This window comes from Rhinolophus sinicus, chromosome 14, assembly GCF_057876585.1.
Source record: "Rhinolophus sinicus isolate RSI-liver-muscle chromosome 14, RSI-T2T, whole genome shotgun sequence".
Taxonomy (NCBI): Eukaryota; Metazoa; Chordata; class Mammalia; order Chiroptera; family Rhinolophidae; genus Rhinolophus; species Rhinolophus sinicus.
This window is the reverse complement of record NC_142514.1, coordinates 48,571,610-48,596,978: the sequence shown is the minus strand read 5'-3', so window position 1 is coordinate 48,596,978 and position 25,369 is coordinate 48,571,610. Positions and strand designations below refer to the sequence as shown.

The 25,369-nt window shown below is 37.3% G+C and overlaps 1 protein-coding gene across 10 annotated transcripts in view; it reads right to left on the bottom strand.

The window, feature by feature from the left end:
* Positions 1–25,369, bottom strand: part of PDE4B (phosphodiesterase 4B) — a 565,055-nt gene that overhangs the window by 9,600 nt on the left and 530,086 nt on the right. For 9 of the 10 annotated variants that reach the window (XM_074334882.2, XM_074334883.2, XM_074334879.2 and 6 more), the window contains 4 exons: positions 8,243–8,336; positions 2,813–2,991; positions 1,501–1,599; positions 1,200–1,364 (listed from right to left, as the gene is read on the bottom strand). In XM_074334882.2, coding sequence (XP_074190983.1) covers positions 1,200–1,364; positions 1,501–1,599; positions 2,813–2,991; positions 8,243–8,336 — 537 coding nt within the window. Of the gene's footprint in view, positions 1–1,199; positions 1,365–1,500; positions 1,600–2,812; positions 2,992–8,242; positions 8,337–8,965; positions 9,446–25,369 lie in introns of those variants that run through there. The other variant, XM_019731927.3, reaches the window with a different exon arrangement.

The window sequence follows — 25,369 nt, the reverse complement described above, 5'->3', positions numbered from 1 at the left end:
CTCTGCCCTCAGTGTCAAACGTGATTTAAATCTAGTCTTTATTTAAGTATATATTCCTTCTGGCTAAAATGTCTTTCTCTGGCTGAAACGTCTTTTCCCGTACTCTGTGATTACTTAAATCTGCTGACCCTTCAAATGCCAGCTCAGTTTCCATCTCTCCCATTAAGACCAATCTAATTACTCAAGGACACAATGAACTTTCCCTTCTCTAAACATCTGTGGCACTCGTGGTTGATTTCTGGCCACACAGTAGGTATCCTATCAACAAGCGTGGATAGTTGATAAACAGCATTGGCTCACTCTGTGATGCTCATACAGAACATAAAAAGCATAGTTTCTTTCCTACAGGGAACTAGAAGAGCCTTAGTGCCATCTCACTTTCCCAAGTGCTCTTGGGTTTCTTTTATTAGGAAATATGGAACCCAGGCAATAGAGTGTGGTAAGTTCAATCTTTCTTCAACTTTCAAACTGAACCTACAAAAGTGGGGCTGGATAAAGGTCAGCTAGGACCTTGCTACAGTGAGCCTACTCATTTGGAAGCCCCTGACCACCACTGCGGTATGTCAAGGAAGATATGGTCTGCTAGGCAGCTTGAGGCTAATATTGGTGTGTACAAATGCATTGATCTGTTGGTGAAGGAGTTACAGCTACCTTTTAGCAGGAGGCCTAGCAAAATTCCTCAGTTCCAGATTTTCAGTTACTTTTTCCTCAGTCCATAGAATCAGGTTAATGAATTCTTAGGCGAATCAGCCTATGGATACTTATTTCTAACAGGAACCATATAGGACATTTTATATTTTGTTTCTGTGCTATTCCTCGCAGTGCCTGGGATGGTGTGACTCAGTTCAGATCAGTACCCGCATGCTGAGGAGATATACTATATACCAGACACTGAACTAGATACATATTAGATATAAGAGATACAATGAAAAATAAAGTGTCCTGTTAATTGCTTGATAATTAAACAATTTCTCAATTGTTAAGAGATATAAAAGGAAGGTTACTCTGCTATTAGGAAGCAAAGTCAGTAAAAATGCCAGCCATTTTTATTAGTAACCCAGTTGATAGATACTCTACATAATCAAGAACCAGTTCAAGTATATGCAATCTAATGACACTATTTCTGCAAATATATTACATGTTGTATGGCACTTTTTAAAGAGGATGAGCAGGTACGCAAACAGGTCATAACTACTCACATCTAATGCTGGTGTCGAAAGAAGAACATGGGTTGACTGGGCTACGTCAGCTGCGTGGAGGCTGTTATGATATGCCACATCAGAATGGTAATGATCTTCTAAAGTCATCATGTAGGTTACAAATGTATCAGATGAGATTTTGAATGTCTTTAGGAGGTCTCTTTCCTATGTGGTAAAATGGATTAGAAAATAAATAAGTGGATGTCCCAAAATGAAGCAAAGCCAATAAGAAAAGTAAAGTGGGTTGGGAAAACAAAGAGCCATCCAATTGAATAAGCAACATTCTCTGCTGTTCACTCACCTGGAATATGGCATACATGATGCATGTTAGGGGCCTATTGTGTGAATATCCAGCCACATTGAAGATGTTAAGGCCCCATTTGTTCAGATCTTCCAGCTCCTGTAATCAAAATTAGAGGGATTTAGGAATAAGCACAGTTCTGTTAGCATGCCTCATTATTTATTTTTTGGCTAATGGCTGGCTAAGTCTTTCAGGTGTCGATTTAGAGTGTTCTAGTTGCATGAAAAAGTTAAAATGGAATGGTTTAGGATGTTGGGGTGCTCTTCACTCTAGCTACAAGTTTCTGTGTAATTCATTTATAAATTTAGCTGCTGACCTATATTTGCCATATGTCAGTCCTCAACCAATGTTGTGTTCAGAGGTAGCTGCAAATGATTAGAGACCACTCTAGCTCCAGTCCCGTTTCTCCCCTTCGCCGCTCACTGGCCTATAAGTAAAACCATCTCAGGGGTAGTTCTCTGCCCTTTGGCTATTATCACTAAGGGCCGGGTCAGAAAGACTCAGCTGCTAGAATGTGCGTAAGTCAACCCTAATTTAATGTAAAAGGTTATGAAGAATGCCAGTCACATATTACATCCTAGAGCTCCTAGGCCACAGATAAACCTGGAAGAAACATCATTCAGTCTCGGGCTGTGAGATTATTCTAAGATTATTTGATTAAAGGAGCAATTTATTCCATTCTTAATGATCATCTGGAGTAAGGGATCTAGGCTCTCCCCAGAGGCTTGGTCCCGTGTGTAATCAACCTTACTCTAATGATATCTTTCAGTAGGCCTCATTGAATGTCCTTGTGCTCGGAGTAAGCTCATTTCATTCTCACAGGGCTGAGCAGTCCCCTTGTACAGCCTCCTGGAGGATGTATGAACTCTTTCTGTGCCTTCCTCCACTGCTGGGGTTTGGGCTCAGGAGTCAGTGCTGTCAGTTTCTCCCATTTCTTCTCCAGCTCTGCCAATCACTGCAGATTTCCCCATTATTCCTTGGTATACAGTCCCCCAAATATCCTCTGGGATAATGCCGTCCTGCCTACTGGCCTCCCCTTGGATTTACCCAGTGTGCCTTCAGTAGGATTCTCTTTCATGAGGAACTATCCATTTACAAATCCAATTTAAGATTTTTAAAAATGTCCCTTTGGTATAGAAAAGGGTCTTTACTTAGGTGCCCAGCAATGGACAAAGAGGCCACACCAGCCTCCTTATCATACAATTTAATAATAAAGCAAAAGTGATCACTACTATTTTCTAGTAGGTAATTTTGGACATCTGCCTGCTGTCAAACGGAGAGCTGCATACACACCCTCCCAGCTCATACAGACCTTGGCTAAATGATCTTCATTTTCCGTGTTGACGCCGAAGCGAGAGATGCTTGTATTGTTTAAGCTTGAACTATGCATCAGTTTCTTGACTCCGCTTATCTGTGTCATGAGCTGTTGCTTTTTCTTTTTCTCTCTCTCCTTCTGTGTGGGAGATGGAATCTCCACATCATTCTGCTTGTCTGCAACAAAGGGATATGTTTTTCAGACTATACGTGCCAATGAGAACACATTGCAATAAGAACAACTCCTAACAATCTGCAATGGAACTGTCATGCATTACCTCACTTGACCTCTAGGACAGTCCTGTGAGATAGGTGGGGAAAATATAAGAAAATTTGCTCCATTTTATTGCTAAGCAAACTGAGGCCCACAGGACCTAAATAAGTTGTCCAAGAAGTGTCAGCGGTAGGACTCAATCCCAGATCTTTCGTTTGTAGTGTAATTTAGGAGAATTACACTGATACATTTTTAAGGTGGGGCATCAATATTTATATATAGATTTTTAAAAAGTGAATAACTTAGATGTTTGTATAATAGAAAAGGTTCATGCAGCCATGACCAGGTTAATAAAAACAGGCTTGACAGTCTGCTCATTTTATATTTGTATTAACTTTTTAATTTAAAAATCCATATAACTTTAGCTCGATATAACTTACAATTTCAGGTTAGATGAACAGTATGTATGGCAGAGAAATAAATGGTTTGTAATCTTCAAATAATTACTTTAAAGCCATGGCTTATTGCCATTTGAGGTTTAGAGAAAGATTATAATTTCAGTTTTACTTCATGCCTTGTATCTATTAATTCTACTAAAAAGTAATAAACAATTTGTAACAAGGCATTACATTTCTTAAAATAGTTATGCTTATTAAACATTTATGCTCATCTCATTTAATCTTTTAAAAAATTCTGCTCCAAAGGGTAATAGTAGAGCTAGGATTAGTGAACAAAAAACCACGTCTACCTGCTCGTAGAAGCTCTTTTCTCTGTAACATGCTATTAAAAATATCAGCAATCAGATATTCCATTTCCCTTCACAGGGGGATGTATCCTGAGTGCTTCTGAGAAATGCATTAACTCTTTCAGGCCACGGGGATGCCTGGGAGTGCACTGAGGCAATAATGTATTAAATAGCTTAACAGCTACCTCACTGAACTAAATGACACCCTGTGGCTGAAAGAGTTAATGCAGCTTTCAAAAGTTCCTTCATTTATCTCTCTGCTTGTTACAGTGAAAATTAGTACAAATACAACTTCTCCACTTGAAAATGACATGTTTCCAAATGGCATACTGGGATCTAGACTATTTGCTTTCAACTCTTGCCGATGATGGCATAGTCACATGTTCTCCCTAGAGACCTCCGCCTGCTCACGGGGCCCTGGGGACAACTCATCAAAGCAAAGCTGGCACAGGAAGACAGAAGCAGCTGTCATGTACAACTCAACACCTGGCTGTAGGGCTGGAGCAAGGGTATTCTCTCTCCCCAGCATCCCAGTTTCATCTCTAGGTGCCCACAAACTCCTAGATTCATCAGCCTCTGACTTTTGCTTACAAAAGAATTTTAGTGGTCATCTCAATTCGTTTAGGGGTTTCCAACCCGGTTCAGCATCAGAAGTACCAGGGAACTTTCAAAAAAAAAATACAGATTTATGAGCTCCATCCGGTCCTACCGAATCAGTATTTTTAAAAAATTTCCCAAGTGACTCTAATGATCAGAGCCAGGTTTGAGAACCAATAATAATCCCACACTCTCACTTTTCAGATGAAGTCAGCAACTTGCCCAAGCTCAAAGGGCAATTTATTCAACAGATATTTATTTTGCAATTACTTTGTTCCAGACACAGTGATTTAATAGCACAGAACCCGGGCCTGGAGATTCCTGTAAAACATCTCTTTCTGGTCTCACAATCTCTGGCATAAAAACTATATATTATGTTATTTTTGAAATTACTTTTCTCCCTGTCACTTCACTCCTAATAATTACTACTTTTGCTAAAATGAAAGGTCACAATAGTCCATGCCTTTCGTGACCACTGTTCCTCACCATTCTTCATGTCTTGTTAAAGAGGCTATTAGATTCTCCTGTGCCACTGCAAATACAAAAATCTCCAGTGGGACTCGCAGCTTTTCCCCTTTGTTTAATTAAAGATCCCATGAAAGCGAGTAATTGAGCTGAACCACTACTGTGTCTGTGTCTGGAACTTTACAATAAAGAAGAAAGCCATTATTCACAGAGAGTGCAATTCAACATTGGGTGTTTTCCTATGCAGGAATTGGAACAACTTATAGGTTTCCCTATTCTGAAGTTCCTCTGTTAAATTCTGTTCTAGCTTTTGAGATGGTAAGTAGGGTATTTAAAAGGATAGTTTTTCTCTGTTTATAAAAATACTAACTAAATTGAACATAACATCCAAGTATCTTTCGCTAGACTCCCTCCCTGTAAGTCATGCTTTATTTCCTCTTATACCAGCAACCTGGAGCCCATTTTCATGTAATAGAATAAGTGCCTGCAGTGGTAAATGGTCTCTTGCCTGCCTTTTGGCTTCTCCATCTGGACACCATCCTTTGATGGAAACAACACAAGTTTCACAGATCCCTGGAGTAAACACTTCCCTCCCTCCAATGACATATTTGAACATTCAATGACTCTTACTGAGATAATGCTCTTCAAGTTTAACTTAAATTGCTAGGGTCGTCTCATTTTGTGCTCACTAAGATGGTTGCTGTGCTCTAGTAGGAGCCCTTTATATTACTGGAAAATGTTAATAAATATTTTATTTTTAGGTCTCACAATCTTGATTCCTAAAGATCTTTCTCCAAAAGAATATGAGTATTACTTAAATACCATTAAATGTGAGTTTCTTTTATATATTCTGAGTTTCTAATAGCCTTCTCTCCTAGTTAAAGATGGGACAGAATATTTAGGTCTAGGCGTCAAGAGAGCTAAGTCTTAGTTCTGACTCAGGAACATATTAGCCATACTTGGCTAGTCGAGTTACTTTGCCCTTCAAGGCCCTCAGTTTTCATTCCTATAAAATAAGGGAATTCAACTATGAGGCCATTTAGATCCCTTGCAGATCTGACAGTGTATGAAGAAGGCTTCGTTCAAGGTCCTTTAGGAGTATGCACCATGCTCATAAGATAGGACTCAGAGTCCCATGTCTTGCACTTATAGTTTGAAAATAAACTTTGTTTGCTTTTGGAGATTGTCAGATTGCAGGTCTATGGTCTATTACAGAGAACTCCGGTTGCCATGTCTCAGCAACACTGATAAACTCTGTCCATATCAGAGTCAAAGAACGTTAGGGTTGAAAGGGCTCTGGGATGTGCTCTCATTTTACAAATGAGGCAACTGGTGCACCTTTTGTTTACATGCTTGATTTCTTTTTCGCCCTATATTTTCTCAAGAATATTTAAAACTTTAACTTGTCTGTCTAGTCTGTTTGATGGGGTCTACTTTGTGCAAGCGCACGTGCGCGCACACACACATGCGCGCACACACACACACACCACCGCCTTCCTCAGACTGAGTCTGTAAGGACTGAGAGCCTAACAACCTTCCTCAACAACATGCTCTTGATAATTTAATTTTTGGAATACTAAGAAGTCAAGTGATTGGTTTTCTTCAAAGGTGCACCTAAAAAATATAGCCAATGGCATGTTCAACAGAGTTGACATTTGCCTGTTCCTTTAGATGCAAAGTGTGGAGACTGAGGACTCATCTTTGCTATCTTATTCAGCTTTCTCACTTGGTTGCCTTTGATGACAAAAAAAGATTCATTAGTATTCTAAAATATACTTATTGTCTTTGGCACGCAGAGAGTGAAAGAAACAAGTGCAGGGGACTGCTTAGGTGCAGTCCTGGATGATTAAGGGCTCCATGTAGCTTTACTCTAGTCATGAGAGTCTCTTCTGAGAAGAGAAGACGTGGTGTATTTTAAAATGCAATGTTTATGAAAACAAAAATGAGTTCTTGCACTTATTTATTTTTCTCTCTCGCAGTCATTGACCTATAAAATGTCTCTAAAATGGTCCCCAGCTTATGAAAAACAATTGGGTGTTGCACAGAACGGGGTATATCTGAAATGGACAGGAGACGATATCTGGCTTCAAAGTAATAAAGGGGGAATAATGGAGAAGAAATGATGCATATAATGCTTTCTGTTCAATTAGATTCTAGCTACTTCTCGGAGCTAGGATGTCTGAAAAATTCTCCTTTGTTCTCTGACAAGGGCTGTTGCAACTGCAGCTGGAGAAAACCAGGTGCTACAGACACCCACACACTGGAAACAGTTGGAAAGGCACTTGTTAATCTTTCTGGTGCTCATTGGCTGCAGTGAGTTTTGCACTAGGCTGGTTTAAGATTGATCTGCTGATAGCAGGAAGTGCTTTGGTATTAGAGAAATAGGATTGATTTTTTTTTTAAACAAAAGCAGAAGAGCTGTGCGTTTCCATAAGGCATCAAGGCAAATGCTCATTGATTTAATGATGTGTAGCTATGCCCAAATGAAGGGCGGTGTGATGTTCAGCTGTAAGAATGGGTCATTTCCCTGGAAAGTGGAGTTCTGGAAACAAGCATAATTCAGGGATAATTGAAAGTCAACAGACTCAGAATCTACCCATTCACTTTGAAGTACAGATTACAGATTCTACAGGCATTATATAAAAAATATATAGCCTAAATAGGTTCATTATACAATAGAATGGCTTTAAACATGAGATCAGAAATCCCTAGTAATCAAACAGGATGCTTGACAGTAGTTAGGGATCATTGATGCAAACTTTCTGTGTCATATGTTAAATACTAGCAAAGTGACTACAGAACAGAATAGATAAAGCATCAGATTAGGAAGATGAGGATGCTGTTTTCAGAGGGTCAAATCTTTCAGAGATATACAGATTCTTTCCCCCCATTTCTCTTTACAAAATAACTTAGCAAAGCAATAGTCAAATTATCTCTAAACCTTATTCTCATGGGCCAAATCATCAGTTACTCATCAACCATATCTGTTACAAACCACCTAAGAGGAAACCTTTTGCTCAAAGCCCAGCATTGAAAGAATTTAAAGAATGCCAGGAGGCTGTGGAGTTGTCCTGAGGGTTTGGGTAATTGGAACTCCCACCCCTACCCCTTCAGAGGTCTTGACAGAGATGGAGGTGGGTGGGTAGATAAGGGGTGACCTGAGGTCAATATAAATACACTTAGGGCATAATAACCTCAGTTTTTGTTGGGTATTTTCATTCATTTTTTTAAAAAATACCTTCCTCATTTTTCACCCTAAGGCTGTCCTTAGTTCTTATTTTAAATGGATTTCTTTTCCAATGACTTAACCTCATTTCAAACTCACATAGGGATGTCCCTGATGAATTTCGGAGATTAATAATGAAAAAATCTCAGTTATGAAAGAGGGTTCCCAGTGAACGTCTTACCTAAGAAAGTATTTGAAATGTATTCAGACACCTGGTTCCCTGATCGGCTCATTTCTGAGAGATGTGTCAGCTCCCGGTTCAGCATCCTTTTGAACTGTTTATGAAGAACAAAAATGTATTAACCACCTAAAAAATAGCAAATTATCACTTTACATGTCCACAACTTTACTGTCCAAGAACTGAGAGGTTGGATGAGCAGATACCATTAGATAAATGACACTGTTTTTACAAAATACAATGTCCCCTTAATGTGAAATTATTCCATTGTCTATTTAGGAAAAAAAAAAAGGTTTTTTTCAAAGATTTCTTAGAATTGACATGATTGCTTCTGAAGATGCAAAAAGAGGAAAAGGAATTTCAATAGAGGTCATGATAATTTCACTTGAAGATGTAAGCACGTATTTAAATACATTTATTGAAAGTTAACTCTAAAATATAATTTCAGTTAATAATATACAGTGAGGAGAAATTATATGTGAAAATTTTAAGGGGAAAAAAAAGCACCCTTTAAAAATAGAGTTGTATAAAAAGAATAGGATGAAAAGATAGCACAGTCTATTTAAATGCAATGTAATATAACATGCGCTTATTTCATAATAAGCAGCCTCAGTGGGCTAAGTGACAACACAAATCATTACAAGTGTTTACTACTTCACGGAAAACATACAGCTGTAAACGCTTCACATTCAGTCAAAGACACATAACATAATCAAATGAACCCACCTTGATGTAACCCCAAGATACAGATAACAAATAGTTTGCCTCAGGCATTTTGGAATACTCTCCTGCCACAATCCACAAATCCCTTTGAAAAAATTCACAGTTCTGAGAGAGCAGAAAAGCCTTGCATTTAGTGGTAAAATAATCAAAAATTATAAAGGACAAAGCCTCCAAAACTTAAAGCACTTTCTAATCCAAACAAAGCCCATCTTCGCACTCCATTCTTCCAAGAATCCTATGCTCCCTGCTTCTTTCCTGGCAGGGAGAGTAATGAAATCAGAAATTGCACGAAGGAGTAAGAGCCTGTCCAAACGTATTCAGCTGGCTGGTGTGCAGCACTTATGAATTATGAATAGTCCTAGTGGCCGAAGGAGTTTCCACCCTAGCTTAGTCCTGCTCAGCTGAACTCTGCAAGGAAGGAGCAATTCTTCTTGCCTGAGGGGTTGCCAGACTGGGAAACACAGCCATCTTTTTAAAAGGAGAAGATTAAAATGGAGGGAGCCCCATGAATATTTAAGTATATCTGAAGCCAGTACCCTCCCCCATTTCAACTAGGTGTTCTTAACCCTCTCCCCACTGCACAGACCTGTGCTCTGCAGCTGTAGCCTCCGCACAGAGTTGAAGCTACTCTAAAGGTTTCAAAGTGATGGTGCATTTGATTCATTTACTTTCCGAACATTAAAAAAAAAAAATGAAAAAGATTAAAACTGTGGCTGTTTTCAGACCAGGCTTTCCATATACAAAAATACTTGTTTTAAACTATCTTTTTGGAGGATTGTTTTCCACACACCAATGGTGTACAGATGCGTTTAGCCTTCTTTCACAAGGACACAAATAGGAAAGAATTCATTTATTTCATTTTAAAAGTATTTCACACGCAGAATGCAATTTTCTGCACTCCACCAGCTCATTAATATGCATATCTGATGACATGGAACAAATGAATTAAACACATTTAACCTTTCAATCTAGGATCTAAAATGTGTTAGGAAATACAAGATATCGTTTGCTGCATGAATGGTGGATTATTTGCAGGTATATGAACGACTATGCTTTTTTTTGTATTTTTTGTGTTGCATCTTCTAATTCATGTTAGAAATAATTAGGGGTTAAATTTATTTTTATTTCATTTTAGCAAGGTAGGGCATGTAGAGAAGTTATTCCTTTCCTGTAGGCGCTTCCCCACCTCCTGCTTGTTGAGGTTAGAGAATAGACAAGCAGGGAGTCTAAGACTACAGCCCTACTGCAGTGGGATTCCCTACTGAGGCCCGTCCCCCTGCCCTCCTTCTCCTTCTTTCTGTTACCCCACCCTGTGACTCCCAGGAGTTCAAGTGCAGCAAGGTAAAGGAATCGCAAAGCACCATTGCAACAGCCCCCGCCCCCTCCCCCCCCCACACACACAATTGGTTCTCTCTCCTGTGAGGCATCCCCCTTTCAAATAAGCATCCTGCACTGACAGTGGCTTCACTTCAAGCATCCAAGCCACTGCCTGTCCCCAGGAGACCAGGTCTTTCAAGGCAAAGCCTTGAAAATCGATATTGCTGCCCGCTGGCTCACTGCGCTATGCACTGTTCTCCGAGAGTCACCGTCACCCACTTTCTGGGTAACCCTGCTTGCGTATGTGTATTTTCCCATGATACAGTGTGTTAGTAACTGTAACTAACCAGGGATCTGTGAATCAATCATCTCGGCTACTGTTTTACTTATTGAAACTCTATGCAATTCTGAACTCTGAGTGAATCACATAAGTTCCAGATTATTTGTTTTTTAAGACACAATTGTTCGGTCTTAATGGCACCTTATTTTCAGTTCTCAAAAGACAGGTACTTACACTAAAAACTTAGAAGCTGGAAAAGACAGGTTTCTATGTTCTCACTTGATCAGCTAAATTTTGGCAAAGAAGCAAACTTTACTTGGAACATTGTAAAAATATCTCGTAAAAAGCAGAGACACGATTTCTTTAACTATATCTCTGCACTAGACTTAGCCAAATGTAACATTCAAATAATCATCCTCACGTTGGTTCCTTTGGTCTCTCCGAAATATTTAGGAAGATATGGGAGTCAATCAGTTTTGTACTAGTTCCATAATACCATTTGATCATGTATTTGATAAATATTTATTGAACACCTAAAATGTGCCAGGCAAAGCATTGGAGATATATAGCAGTGAAAAACAAACAAACAAACAAACAAAAAAAAACCTCTCCATGCTTTTAATCAACTTTCATCCTAGCAGAAATAATTAGATACATTAGAGCACATTAGTTAACCAGAAAGATTAATACTTTGGAAAGGATGGGGCAAGTTCTTTATTAGCACTATTGGCCCCTAAGCTCAGACTACATGAGCAGGTAGAAATTCAATCATAAAAGACAGGGAAAGATTTTTCTCCTCCTTTCTTTGTATCACCTCCCATTGCCACAGGACCCTGCTGGCATAAATTATCGATCAGTCTCAGGGAGCAGGGAAGTAGCTCTCAGCTACATAGATGAGAATAAACCAAACTTGTCACCTTTCCTGCACAGTTTACAGAAGAGGCCAGTGTACTCATGTAAGTAGTTAACAGATGAATACCACCTCCTTCCTCTCATGCCTAAGTTCTATGAGCCTTTTACCGAGAGCATGGCAATGCCACCAAAAAACAAAGTCATCTTAAGGCAACCGTAAAACACACAACATGATCAAGTACGCAAATGGCGGTCACTTAGTGTCAGAAACTGACCCAGTCCTTTAACCGTTGCTTAGCAACAACCGTTGGTTTTCCTCCTCTGTAAGGGAGGGCCCAACCACACTGACTAAGGCAATCATTGCTCTCATCAAAAAGCATTTATGAAGGGCCCACTTATGCTGCACTCTGTCCAAATGGAGGAAGGCAGACACGGCCTTCAAAGAGCAGACAGGGGTTACCTTTCACATTCTAGTAATGCAGAGTCCAATTAGTATGATTAGTGCTGGCCTGTGTGAGGAGACACATCAAGGAATGGAATAGACGTGAATTGTGTTTGAGGTTAGGACCCAGGAGACAGTTGGGGAGCTCAGCTTAGTTGGGTTTTCAGTGTCTGACTCCCATATGGGAGTAGTTTCTGTTGAGCCAGAGGCAGCCACAACGTGGTAGATGGATCCAGACTTTCATTCGCAGCTCTCGTTAACAATCTTGTGAAGTCACTTCACCTCTCATACAAAATGAGAGTGATGCATGATTTTAGGATCTCAGCCTCTCAGTCTAAACCTGTCATGACTCTATGATAAATCTTGTAGCAGCCTCCTACAGTCTGGACACATTCTTTACCAGTAACCAGTATTTCCCAGAAAACAAAACTCTCTCAACACTGTGGAGAAAAACAACCCAAATCAGAAATGCTTCAGTTCATAACAACAAGTTGCCAACAAAGGAAGAGAAGGATTCATCATCCTTCCAGAGTTTTATGTTCTAAGACTCTTGTAGTCTCCCTGTCTACTTACCAAATTGGCTGTTTAGTACAGAAATGAAAGTAAAATAGCTCCAAAGGGAAATTGTGTCCCAAGGAGTTACAGGAATGAGAAGGAGTGGACATCATTTACTTTACCAAATGCAGTAGCGAAAGCCACAAACAGGAGCACACTATTTCAAAGATAAATGTGTCTCTACTGCCTAATGTACACAGATCCTATTTTTCAGATAAGAATCTGCCTTTACAAGAAAACCCTGTTAGAGCCTACCTAGAAATAATGTCCCCAGAGGAAATGGCTGAAACCCCTTTTCAACACAGACAAGCAAAGTTTGTGAATGAACCTTTAGTAACACAAATTCCTCCAATGCTTTCTTAATAAGCTTATGCCTAACACTAGATTCACGAACGCTGTAGAAATTGCAGTTATTTTTTGAAGAGAAAAAGATATTCTCTACATAAATGATTTCATTATTATTTGCCTAGACTGTATCTTTTCTATAAAATTGTGTGAATTTGTTGGAATAGGCTACCTTTAATAGTTATTTAAAATATCTGGACTAGCAAAAGCTGAAATTCAATTACACTTGATAGGAACATTTTGTTTATGGCTCAATTTTTTCTTTAGCTTCAAGGCTACATACAGAGATTATTTTCTTCTGAGGCCGATTCTTATGTAGTGATGGGATACTTCATCATTTTTCGATATTTCTCATCATACGACTAGTTTGTGCTTTGTGCAAAGATACATAGGCAAGTTAGGAACTCTTGGTAATGAGCTCTTAGTTAATTTAATCACATAGAAGTGGACTAGAATGATCTGAGAGAGTCATTCTGCTTCTAAATCTTGGCATTTCTAGGTTTCTAAGAATAAAGCAATCCAGGAAAGTAATACTACAAGGGGCTAGTATCAAACATGTGAAAAAGCTACTTTTAAGACTAATCTGGGCTTGTCAGGGTGTTGGTCACCTGGTTATCACTCAGGAGTGAATCTTAAGTGATCAAAAATATATCTTTCAGTCTGTCCATGACTAGATAAAGCAAGCACTTTCTCCTCATTGATAACCTCATGATGAAGTCAGTAGGTGAAAATTGTGCAAATGAAAACAAGGTGCCAAAGAGCGAGGAAGACAGTGCCAGTAGTTACCCTTGTGGGTGGCCGTCTACGCAGAAGCCCATCTGAGACAGGCGCCTTATTGTGTGGGATCTTCCTGTTTTTGCAGCATGAAACAACTGCCGAAGTCATTAAAGTCACAATGACTTTACTAGGGACTAAATTTTGACTCATATTTTACACTTTGTTAGTCATAACTTAATAAGAATTCCCGGGCATTAGGAAAGTGAAGGGGCTGAAAATTCCTCCTGAAATCACAGAATGCTAGCTAGTGGTGGTAGAAGGAAGTTGAAACTGCAGTGACCCAGTTTAGTGAGAAATGGAAGTAAGGAGAGCTTGTCTCTGTTGTCTTAGTTCTGGCACTAATCAGATGGGCGATCTTGGGTAAGATGAATTAGCTTCTTGGGGCTCAGTTCTTTTTTTTTTTCAGCTGTGGGCTCAGTTTCAAGAGTTGTAAAATAGCTAATTTCTAAGGTTCCCTCTGATTTAAAAAAAGAAAACTGCTTCTTCCATACCTCTAAGTTTCCACGGGAAGAAACAAGGGCCCAAAGAAATGAAGAACTCTAATTTCTAAACACCTACACTTTTCTTTGCAAAATCTGATTTAAACAACAACAAAAGCAGGGATATAGTGTACTTTCTCTAAAGCCCCTTATCAAACTCGTAATTTCCACAATTCTTAACATTTCAGATTATCTAACAATGTGCATCTCATCTCTTTTCTCTTTGCCTTTCCCTATAAACTTTACCATCTGTTTGAAACTGGATGTTCAGTTTCTTTAATGAAATGTTTGTGTTGTTTGAGAAGCAAATGAAATTAAATGGAGTTGATAACAGGTTTAAGAATGGGGCAATGAGGGTGGTAGAAGAGGGTAAGGGGGATCAAATATATGGTGATGGAAGGAGAACTGACTCTGGGTGGTGAACACATAATGTGATTATGTATAGATGATGTATTACAGAATTGTACACCTGAAATCTATGTAATTTTACTAACAATTGTCACCCCAATAAACTTTAATTTAAAAAAAAAAAAGAAAGGAATTAGCATGCTATTGTCCATTAGCATCTACTTTACTAGAGACTAGTTTCATGATGGGCCATCCTAGCAAACAAGTCCTACCGCATTCATATCTGGAGTGAACCCCTGATCTATTGGGGAATATAATTAGGTCATTCTAACTGTTTGTGCGCCAAATAAGAATGAAACTCATCTAAATAGATTAGAATTGAATGATTCTCTTCTTAACTGTCTAGTGATAGGGTAATCCACAACAAATAAGTATATAATGCAAAACAAGCATGAACGTCTCTAACCGTAATTCTCCAACAAAATGTTGGCATTTATGAAGAAGCTAAAGCAGAATAAATTCCACTCACTGGTTAGAGGACAAGTTGCTCAAGTGACATTTTAAAAGTCAAAGTAGGGACAAACCATTAGAGCTTTCCTACAGAGAACTTAAAAAAAAAAATCAAAAGAGTTTAAATACAACTTTGAATACAACTTATCTATCACTTGAGACGAGGTCTGGAACAGCCCTCAAAATTATTAAGTGTTTCTTCCTACCTACCTATCCTCTTTGCTGCTGTCTGTTTTTCTTAGAATTTCTGGAAACTTTTCAAGAGGAAATTTGGCACACATTATCGGGACACTAAAAAATCGAACTTTCCTAGACTCAAAGTAATTCCTCTAAGAATGTTTAGAGAAATTTCTCAGACCTAACATTCCGCTATGTCTAAAAGTTGCTGCAGTGACACAATTAAATGGGCAAAAGATACTATAATTATTTATACCCAAAGACTTATATCTTCATTATGCATTTTTAACTATATGTACATATATACTCACACACTATATTTATAAACTATACAAATAATTACATATATATGTTTCCACATATATAGGGTTGCCAGATTTAGTAAATAGAAATTCAGGACACCCAGTTAAATTTAAATTTCATATAAGCAACAAATGTTTCTTTTTAGTGTAAGTATATCCCAGATATTGCATGGTCCAAATATCCCATGAAGAGACTGGATATCAAAATCATACACTAATAACACATCAGTTTTAGAGGCCCTGTATATTTTTAGATAAATGCCCAAACTTATTCTTTTTGACAAAGGTCTTTCCTTCTGGTGAGTAATACGATAAGACCTGCAACAGTTACTAACTGGCGCTTCACAATTTTATTTTATATATGTGACCCCTCCCCTTTAATCTGGCTGGTAATAGAGATAAACAAATAAACCAAAGATACTTTGGCAGATCTGGGGTGCTGGCTTGATAATTGAATATTGGAGAGGCTTTTTTCCAATAGATGACAAAAACCATCGTAGCAATTTAGAAAAATCAAGGAATCAAAGCTCACTATTTAGTTATTCTTTTGTTTTTCCATTTAAGTTTTTACAACGTTTCCTGTACATAATGGCTAATATTTAACCTCAAACTTCTAAAGCCAGTTCTAATGCCATGGGATGTTCATGTGATTCCAAAGCAGATGACTAAGGTCTTTTGAACCATTTCGCAGCCAGAAGTTCTACAACCTGTTATATTTTTGAAATTAGAAATCTTACCATGGATCAGACCTATGGAATATCCATTCCAGTGTCCTCTCCTGACTAGTAGAAAATAAGACCTATATTTCAGGACCTTCATATCTGACTTGAAAGCAATGATACAGAGCAGGGACATCAGCCCCCCAAACATTATACTTTCCTTTCATAACCCCATAAGTATTGATCATGATTCTCTTTAAAAACTGATTTCCAAATTGTATTCTATAAAATCTCCTGGGTTGTTTAAAATCCTTCACTAAGTATTGCCTTATTAAAATTTCCAATATTTTTGCAGCCACAAAAATCTACCATAGCTTGTTCTTGAGATGACCACTTTAGCCCTTTAAATCATCGTGTGGAGTGTATTGTGTTAAATATTAATAATATTGACTTCAGCTAGCAATTTTCACATACCCCTTGAGATAAAAGATAACGGGATGCCTTGAAACCTAGCATTGGACTCACTGTCTCTGGATTAGCAATTTCCCAGGGCTGGAACAGCCCCTAGCCTGGAAATTTTCAAGATAAACTCTAGGGACCATCAAACAAATAAAAAAAAAAACCTGAGCTACATAGACATCGTTTCTGTCCCTGAAAGCAAATATGTTGTCTGTTTTGGTATTTTGGTATGCCTATGCTAGAACATGCACTTGCAAATTGAGAAGAATCTGCCACAGGTTGGATATTCGAAAATAATTTTAAACCATGAAGAGTGAAAGCGGTAGTCTTATATAATTTTACCCTTTCAAAAAAGATAATTATACTTGCTTTGAATTTTTTTTTCTATAATTGGCTACCATAATTTAGAAAAGATGAATGGATGCTTTGCACAATGGTGCACCCCAAGATGTATAGGTTTGTTGCGCTTACGGAAGGCTTGTAAAAATAGTTTCAGAGTTGGATACATGGGCATAGAGGAAGTTCTGGTTACAGGTTGACCTTACCAGTGGGGTCTAACAGCACAAAGAAAAGTCCAGAAGCAGACGCAACAACATTCTAGCATGACATAGGATCAGCTGAGAATCCAACTGAGTTTGGAAATAAAATCCAAACTTGGCAAGTTGTTGAGTTATTTGGAGACTAAGTTTTTCCATCTTTAAAAGGGGAAGTTTAGAAATTATATACATATATACAAAGTGATTGGCAAAATGTCTGAGACTATTTTAGGACTTGTAGTTTATTCCACAGGACTTGTGCTTGAAGCTGAGTTTTGTCTTTAAATTTTAAAAGAATAGGAGCTCATGGTACCTTCTTCACTTGGGTTTGCATTTGGGTGGAGGTTCCTGTTGGCTCTTCCAAACCTAAGCTCTTTTCTTCTCATTGTTGACAAAGCTTGTACAATGAACTACAGAATTCCCACAAGATGCTGCTGAAGGTGTGATGCATTGATGTCATGTAGATTACATGCCACAGGAGTTACTCCTAGAAATTCTGCCTCACTGGTTGACATTTAGATTATTCACTAGTCTAAGGAGTGTAAACCAGAATTGCCAGAAAGATAGATGAAGATAGATGAAGCCTGTCAAATGAAACAATAACTCAAAATGGCCTTGCATTGAAGCCATAACATAAAAAAAAAAGCTCTTTGGAGATTTCCAGCTGTTGTTAACTCTAACCACTCATGATGCCATGATTTAGCCAATTTCCTCAAATTAAGAGACTTTAAAACTCTTTATGTGTTAACCAAAAGCCATGAATGGCCACAAATTGCCTGACAGAAGGGTAATTGCTCCAAGTATGCATTTTGCTCAGATTTCCTCAGTTGAGGTCAATCCTGTAATGCATCTGAAATAATTGAATATGTGGCTGGGGGAGGGGTGAGAGGAGTATCAGCAATACGTCAAGAATGAAAAATATAACCAAACAAGGACAGAATGACTAATGCTACTCTCCAGACACAACAGATACGGAGCGTAGCTGAGTTTCAGACACATTTTCGTGAGTAGATTTCCAGTTGAGTGTGCAATAGCTATTGCCAGTCTCTGAAGGGCTTAGACACTTGTCCACAGGGTGCAGAGAGAAAGGTAAACCGAATACCCCAATGCCAAACCAAACACCAGCAAAAACGTGCTTCATATTTCTGCTCATGAGGAAAGAGCATTTGTCCCTGTTGACTTTGTCTGCTGTTATCTGACTTTGAGTCCAGGGAGCAAGATTTCACTGTTTCTGAGGGTACTTTAAAGGGTCACTGTGAAACAAGTGGGGATTTCTCATTCAACCTAACAATTAGAAAAACTACAATTAGGCTTGGAAAGCACCTAAGTGTAGCATGCTGCATTGTATAGAAAACAGGTTTCCTGGGTTCTAAAATGGATCCGGCACTAACAACATAGCTGGTCCTAGACAAATTAGATGAAGTTTCTGAGCCTCATGCAATTGATCCAACAAATATTTATTTGAATGCTTACCAGGTGCCTAGAGCTACTCTAAATGCTGTAACTACAAGAGTGAACAAGGTAAACACAATTCATGTCCCCAGTAACCTGACAGTCTAAGGGAGTAAAAACTAAGTTCCACAACAAATCCCAAAAATCATAAATTGTGACAGCAAAGTGTGAAACAAATAAGCTATTGAGTTAGGATAATTAGAGAAGGTGTCTTCAAAGAGATAACATCTAAACTGAGGTCTGGGAAATAAAAAGGAGGCTTGGTTGAGCTCTAGCTTTAAAAATACTATAACTATATGTTGTGTTAGCAAGTCATATAAGACTGTAATAAATTTCCCTGTGAATTTATCTTAATTTTTAATCACTTGACTTTAGAGCAGAAAGAACAAGATTTGATTCTAAGCATCACCATTTAGTAGCTGAAGGACTTAGAAAAATCAATTATCTCTCTTGCATCCTGGTTTCACAGTGAAAATGAGAATATCACAATACTTTCTTCAAGGTGAGCATCATATGAGATAAATAGGTGAGAGCCTATGTACGCAGGAAAGGGATCTTCAGATATGTTTCCTTACATGCAACCTTGGATCTAGCAACACAAAATTACAAACATTTATACATTTAAAGAGAGTGTCCCTTTATTTAATACTCTCTCCTGGCACCATAGGAAATTTTGGAAGCAAATAAGTTTTAAGTGAAGAGATGGGCCTTAAAGATCCCTGCATTGCCCCATAATTAGTCTTCCCTCAGGCAGAGTCAAAGATCTTGGGGGAAACAGATCATGTGGCTGGATTTGAAAAGCAATGATCAAAACAGAAAAATCTTAGGTGGCCAGATGGCTCAGTTGGTTAGAGTGCGAGCTCTCAAAAACAAGGTTGCCAGTTCAATTCCCGCATGGGGTGATGGGCTGCATCCCCTGCAATTAAAAAGACCGAAAAAAAGTCTGGACCTGGAATTGAGCTGCGCCATCCACAACTAGATTGAAGTCCAATGATTTGGAGCCAATGGGCCCTGCAGAAACACACTGTTCCCCAATATTGCCCAATAAAAATAAAAAAAATTAAAAAAGGAAAAGAAAACTCTCTCCTGAATTATTCCTCAATAATATCTCCTCATGCTTCATTTCCTTTATGAAAAAGAGCTCATAGTTTACTCATTTTAACCCAATATATTGGGTTCCTGTTTTTGTTTGTTTATTTTTGGCAAGGTTCTCCTATTTTAGGATTTATTCAGGACCCTGAAGGGTCTTTTTTGAAAGGCAATTTGTGACCTTCCTCAGTTTGAAATTTTTACTATGCCAGACATATAATACAGCATTAGATGATGACCTTATCTTAATACCTTAAACATGCAAAAGAAGAATATTAGTAAAAGAGTATTTTACATTACCACAATCAAAATAAAATAAATGCTCTGAAATTAACTGATTTTAAAATGTTTAAAAAATAATACCGGTAGGGAATCAAATAAATGGTGATGGAAAGAGAACTGACTCTGGGTGGTGAACGCACACTGTGATATATACTGTGTTTCCCCGAAAATAAGACCTAGCCGGACCATCAGCTCTAATGTATCTTTTGGAGCAAAAATTAATATAAGACCTGGTCTTATTTTAATACAAGACCCAGTCTAATATAATATAATATAATATAATATAATATAATATAATATAATATAATATAATACTGGGTCTTATATTAATTATTGCTCAAAAGACACATTAGAGCTGATGGTCTGGCTAGGTCTTATTTTTAGGGAAACACAGTAGATGATGTATTACAGAATTGTACACCTTAAATCTATGTAACTTTGCTAACAACTGTCACCCCAATAAACTTTAATTAAAAATAATAATAATACGGTAAATCTTGATGAGATATTATCAGGGAAGTTTCCATGCAATGGGTAAGAAGGATGCAAATACATTTTGTGCAACCAGATCCAGAGTGTGTTAAAATACAGCGCAGAAAAATTCAGTAGCAGCTCACCTGACAAGAATACAAATAATGTACTGGACCTGGCCAAGAAAAACATAACCATTGCCTCAATAAGCGCAGATATATCTAAATCATTCTGACTCAATTAGAGACTAGAGCCAACAGTAGCAATCTCAATGGATAGAAGCTGAGGCAGGAGGGCACTGTGCCCTTTCAGGCTGGCAGATGAGTAGAATTCTGGATGGTTATATTGCCCTTTCTGGGCTATGAGTGAGATATTTAGAGCGGGAACTGAAGTCCATTTCATTCGTGACCCATCAGCAGATCCCCTTCTCACAATCAAATGGACGTGCAGAAGTATACTGGAAACGCACATTATCACTAGATGCTCTAAGAATGTTCCATAATTTAAATTTTTTGACAATGCTAAAGAAAATGTCCTTCTTTAATATGGAAAAGGTCATTAACCAGCTTAGCATTGGTGGAAAAAATAAAAGAGGTTAATTATCCAAAATCCCCATGTCAACACATTTTGTAAATGACCAAATCAGAGAGCTTTTGAAATAATTGTGGAGAGCTAGTCAAAATCAAATAAACCTAAAATCAACTACCAGGAACTGACAAAAGCCTTCATTTGCTTTTCACTTCTCTCATTACAGTTAAAGAGAAACAGAGCCCTGCCTCCTTGATACTTTTTAAGCCTTTGTAAGCAAATGTGGAGTCTCAAAAATTCAAACACAATTTCAGGCCTCAAGACCTTGCAATCTGGAGCAGACATAAATAAAACCCCAGATAACTAAAATGTTGGCTATTATACTAACTGACAAGATAGATAAAAGCATGGTCTATAAAAATGTGATCAAAGCCAGAGTAGTTAAGGCAGAGTTGCAAAAAAAGAAAGCCAACAAGTTTGGCATACTAGGAATAGGCTCCTAGTATAGGGCTTGGTGATATGTTTAAGCCAAAGGGAAGTTCTCTAGACAATGGAAAACCAAGAGAGAGAGGGGGGTAAAGTCCTATATTTGATTTGTAAGTTATAATAAAATTCTTACTTATAGTCCTAAGGCATGTTTTCGATAGATCTTCTGATATCATGGATAGAGAGAAAGCTAGAAGACCACTGTTTCAATCAACAGGAGCCACTAAAATGTTTGTCTATTTTTTTTTTTAACTCTTGTCAGTTCTTTTCATATACGCAAATGATTTTCCTGGCTATTAAAATTATCCCCCCCTTCTAATGGAATCTCCTTTTATATAGTTTAGCTTTTTAATTCAAGTCTACTATATCTTATTCTAATAGCCCAAACACTAAGCTGTGTAACCTTCCCCCTCCCCTGAAATTGGGAATTTTCTTTTTATTTTCTACATGATATGTTAAGAATTGTTACCTCACTTGGTCCTATTTAGTTATATAAGTAATGATTAAAAATGCGTAGATACCAAAAAGCTAAAGTGAGACTATCAGGTATATCTTAGCCACAGAATAATTTCCCTTAATGAACATTATAACTGAGATAATCATGTCTTTCTATCCTTTTTCCTTTATTTTTTCCCACATCTCCTCATTTTAAGTAATTATATTAGTAGTTCAGAATTCATCAATATTTTACAACAAAATATTTGCAATTTGCTTAACTTTGACCTCTTACAAATACTAAACCTCATCTTAAGCTCCTTAAAGACATAAAAATGTGTCTCTATCTGCTATAAATGAGGTTTGTTTGATTTTAAATGTTTATAAGGCATTAATTACATTGATATTTTATCTAAATATGGAGCTGCTAACACTATTGAACCCAACTCCAAGATGTTGGTAATATGACTGAAAAATCCAAAAATCATATTTGAGTTGTGAGAATTTGGCATAATCTGGGTTACTGGACAGAAACATTCTAAGGTGTAGGGAGAGGGCCAAACTGAGATCACCGTCTCGATTTCAGCATCCTAAGCTAAGTAGCAGAGAGAATCCAAGCATGACTATTTTTCACCAATTGGTAAAACTCTCCAATTTTACCACCTTCAGTTTCAGAGAGAGGAAAGGAACCAATACGAAGAAGTTGAGGGCAGTTATACGAATCACGGGATTTTTACTACTCAATCTTTGTCATTGGGGTTAGTGGAAAAGCAAATAACTATCAAGAGCATTAAAAATGTTCATGTCCTTTAATCCATTAATTCCATTTGTGGGGATCTAACCTAAGGAAAGAATCAGATTACTTTTGTAAGATGAGACTATTTTTTCCCTGCAGATAGATAGATAGATAGATAGATAGATAGATAGATAGATAGATAGATAGAGATATCTACAGCTAGATAGATATAGATATCTATAGGTAGATAGATATCTATGTCTATATAAGTCATATGGTATATTTAATTCAGAAATTAAAACAGCAAAACGTGAAGAAAAACAACCAATTGAAAGCAACTCATTCCAACTATTTTGATCACAAAACTTTCAGGAATGCTAACTTAGTTCTCCTTGGTTGAAATGATTCAGTCATGTAGTTTTTACTCAAGAAAGGTAAATGGACAATGAGGAGGTTAAAATCAATGCAAATGAAGGGGGGGATGCTCCCTGTCTTTCCTAAGCTGAATCAACCTTTCGCTGAAGAGGACTAGCAAGCTAAATTTGTAATTAGACCTGTATTTTAGACCCCGATTCTTCACTAGTTAACCTTATGACTCTGGAGAAGTCGTGTCATAATAAAATTAATTTTTATTTACATTGTGTTTTATATTTTAAAAAGATCTTTGGAGTGAGTACATTAGGTATCTTATCCTCAGCTTTTATAATCCTCCTTTATAAAATGAAGTTTTCAAATAGATCATAGCTAAGGCTCCCTTTTGGGGTTAAAGTTCTGGGATTTTGTCTAATGCAACCATATGAGACTTTACCTAGAAAGAATATATTTAGATCTTTTTGGTTTGATTTAGCAACTTTCACCATCCACACTGATCAATGACCTTAGATAGTTGCCAAATTAACACTTCACTTTGCCTTGTCTGATTGCTGTAGCACACAACCTATATGACTGAGTTGAAAAGATAACTTCTCTTCTTACTTTTTTCTTTCCAAAATAACTATTTAAAATTTATCTTTTCAGATAGCAAAACCTCTTGTGCTAAACCTAAATTTTTAAAATTGGTTTAGTTACTTTTACTTCCTATTTGTACTCAAATTTCATTTTTATAATCGCTGAAGTTTATAACATTATGCGCTAGGCTGTTAGCAAAGAGTGAAGGGAAGTTGGCCTTTGAAAGGTTTTAATGATCATTTTTATAATTGCCATATTTTGAAGAGCTAAAAAAAGAGATGTAATTGAACCATGAAGATGAATTTTGTTTTCAATAAATTCACTAACTTTCAATCTCTGAAGGCTTTAGGTTAGAAAAACGGTATCTTTTAAAATCGCAAGCAATTAGCAGAAGGAAACATGTGACTGATCAACAGCATTCCGTGATTAATAGCTTTTAAACTACTCCATAACGAGAAAAAGATTATTAGACACTTCCCAAAACAGAAACAAAAGAAACAGGAGTTTTACTGTCTTCTTCATTTCTAAATAACTGAACAGTCTTTTCTTTGTGGAAACACTTGGCTACTTTAAAGTAAATCAAACAAAGGAAGTTACAGTAAAATATCCAGGAGACTAAACAGTTGGGCACGGGTTGAGGGAAACATCACGTACAAATGGGCAAGGCAGAGGAGCCTGCAGGTCCCTGAAAAATGCTTAAGTGGAGGGATGTGCCGTGATGCACATCAACAATTGGCACAGTGTCTTCAAGAATGTGAATCTATTGACTGTGGCACCAGTTTGCCCTGGCATCCTCTGGTTTGGTGGTAAGTCCTGGCTTCCAGAGAGCTGAGCGATCCCCACTTGCTGAGCACACTTTTACTTAGAAGTAAAATGTTTGGGGAGAATAGTACAAGAGTAAATGCCACCCTTGGCTTTTCTTTCATTGATAACAATGGCTTAGATGTTGGGTGCCTTTTAGACTGGGACATAGTCTAAAAGGAAAAAAAAGACAAGAAAGAAGTACGAAAAAATGTAAAACAACTATTTTTTTGCATTAGTATATTGTAATTCTATTTTTCAAAACTAGTGTTCTAGAATTATATTTGACATTCTAAACATAATTATCGGATATTTTTTCATGTGGAAAGGCTCCCCTTAAAATGACTTATTTATCAGATTTTAAGAATATAATGTGCTCCCTTATCAGCTAGCCGGAGGCAACAATCAAAGATAATGTTACCTTACTTCATTCCTGCTTATTAGTTAGAGATTTGCTCACTTGGGGGATTTTCAAGTGAGCTGGCGGAAAGATTGGACTAAATGGATTAGAATTCAGTGAAGGAAATGGCTGTGTAAATACTAATGCAAAATATTTAAATTAAGCAAAATAGATTACATTTCAAATTTATTACAAAGCACTAGACAATGTTCAAAATCTTCGATTTGTTAAGTTTTCATAGGACTAGAACTTGGAATACTGAATTACACTCTCAATAATACAACTCTATTTTTATCATAGAAAGAGTAACTGAAATAATGCCAGATAAGAACAAACGCTTAATCTTCTCTTTCATCTTTGTTTGAAGGCAAAGTCCAAGGAAGACAGTCTACATGTTACTTCTAGGAAATTTTCCTATATTAATTATTGTCACGGAAGCATCATTCTTCTATTTTATGTTCATGTTGCGTGCATTAGAAAAGACATAGTATATGATAAAATTGTCCCAATTTTTTGAATAATAATAAATTCAGAAAAGAAAACAGAATAACCTCTCTATTTTCTTTTTATTTTGGAGGTTGGGTAAAAAGGGAATTTGAGGGTAGGTTAAGGTCCTTTAAACAAAACTTTACTGTCTTACGTTAGCCCATGTTATAGAATTTTGGGAAACAAATAGCCTTGAATTTAACAAACTGATCCATAACAGGCAGTGGATTAGTTTAACATTGTTATTTACAATTT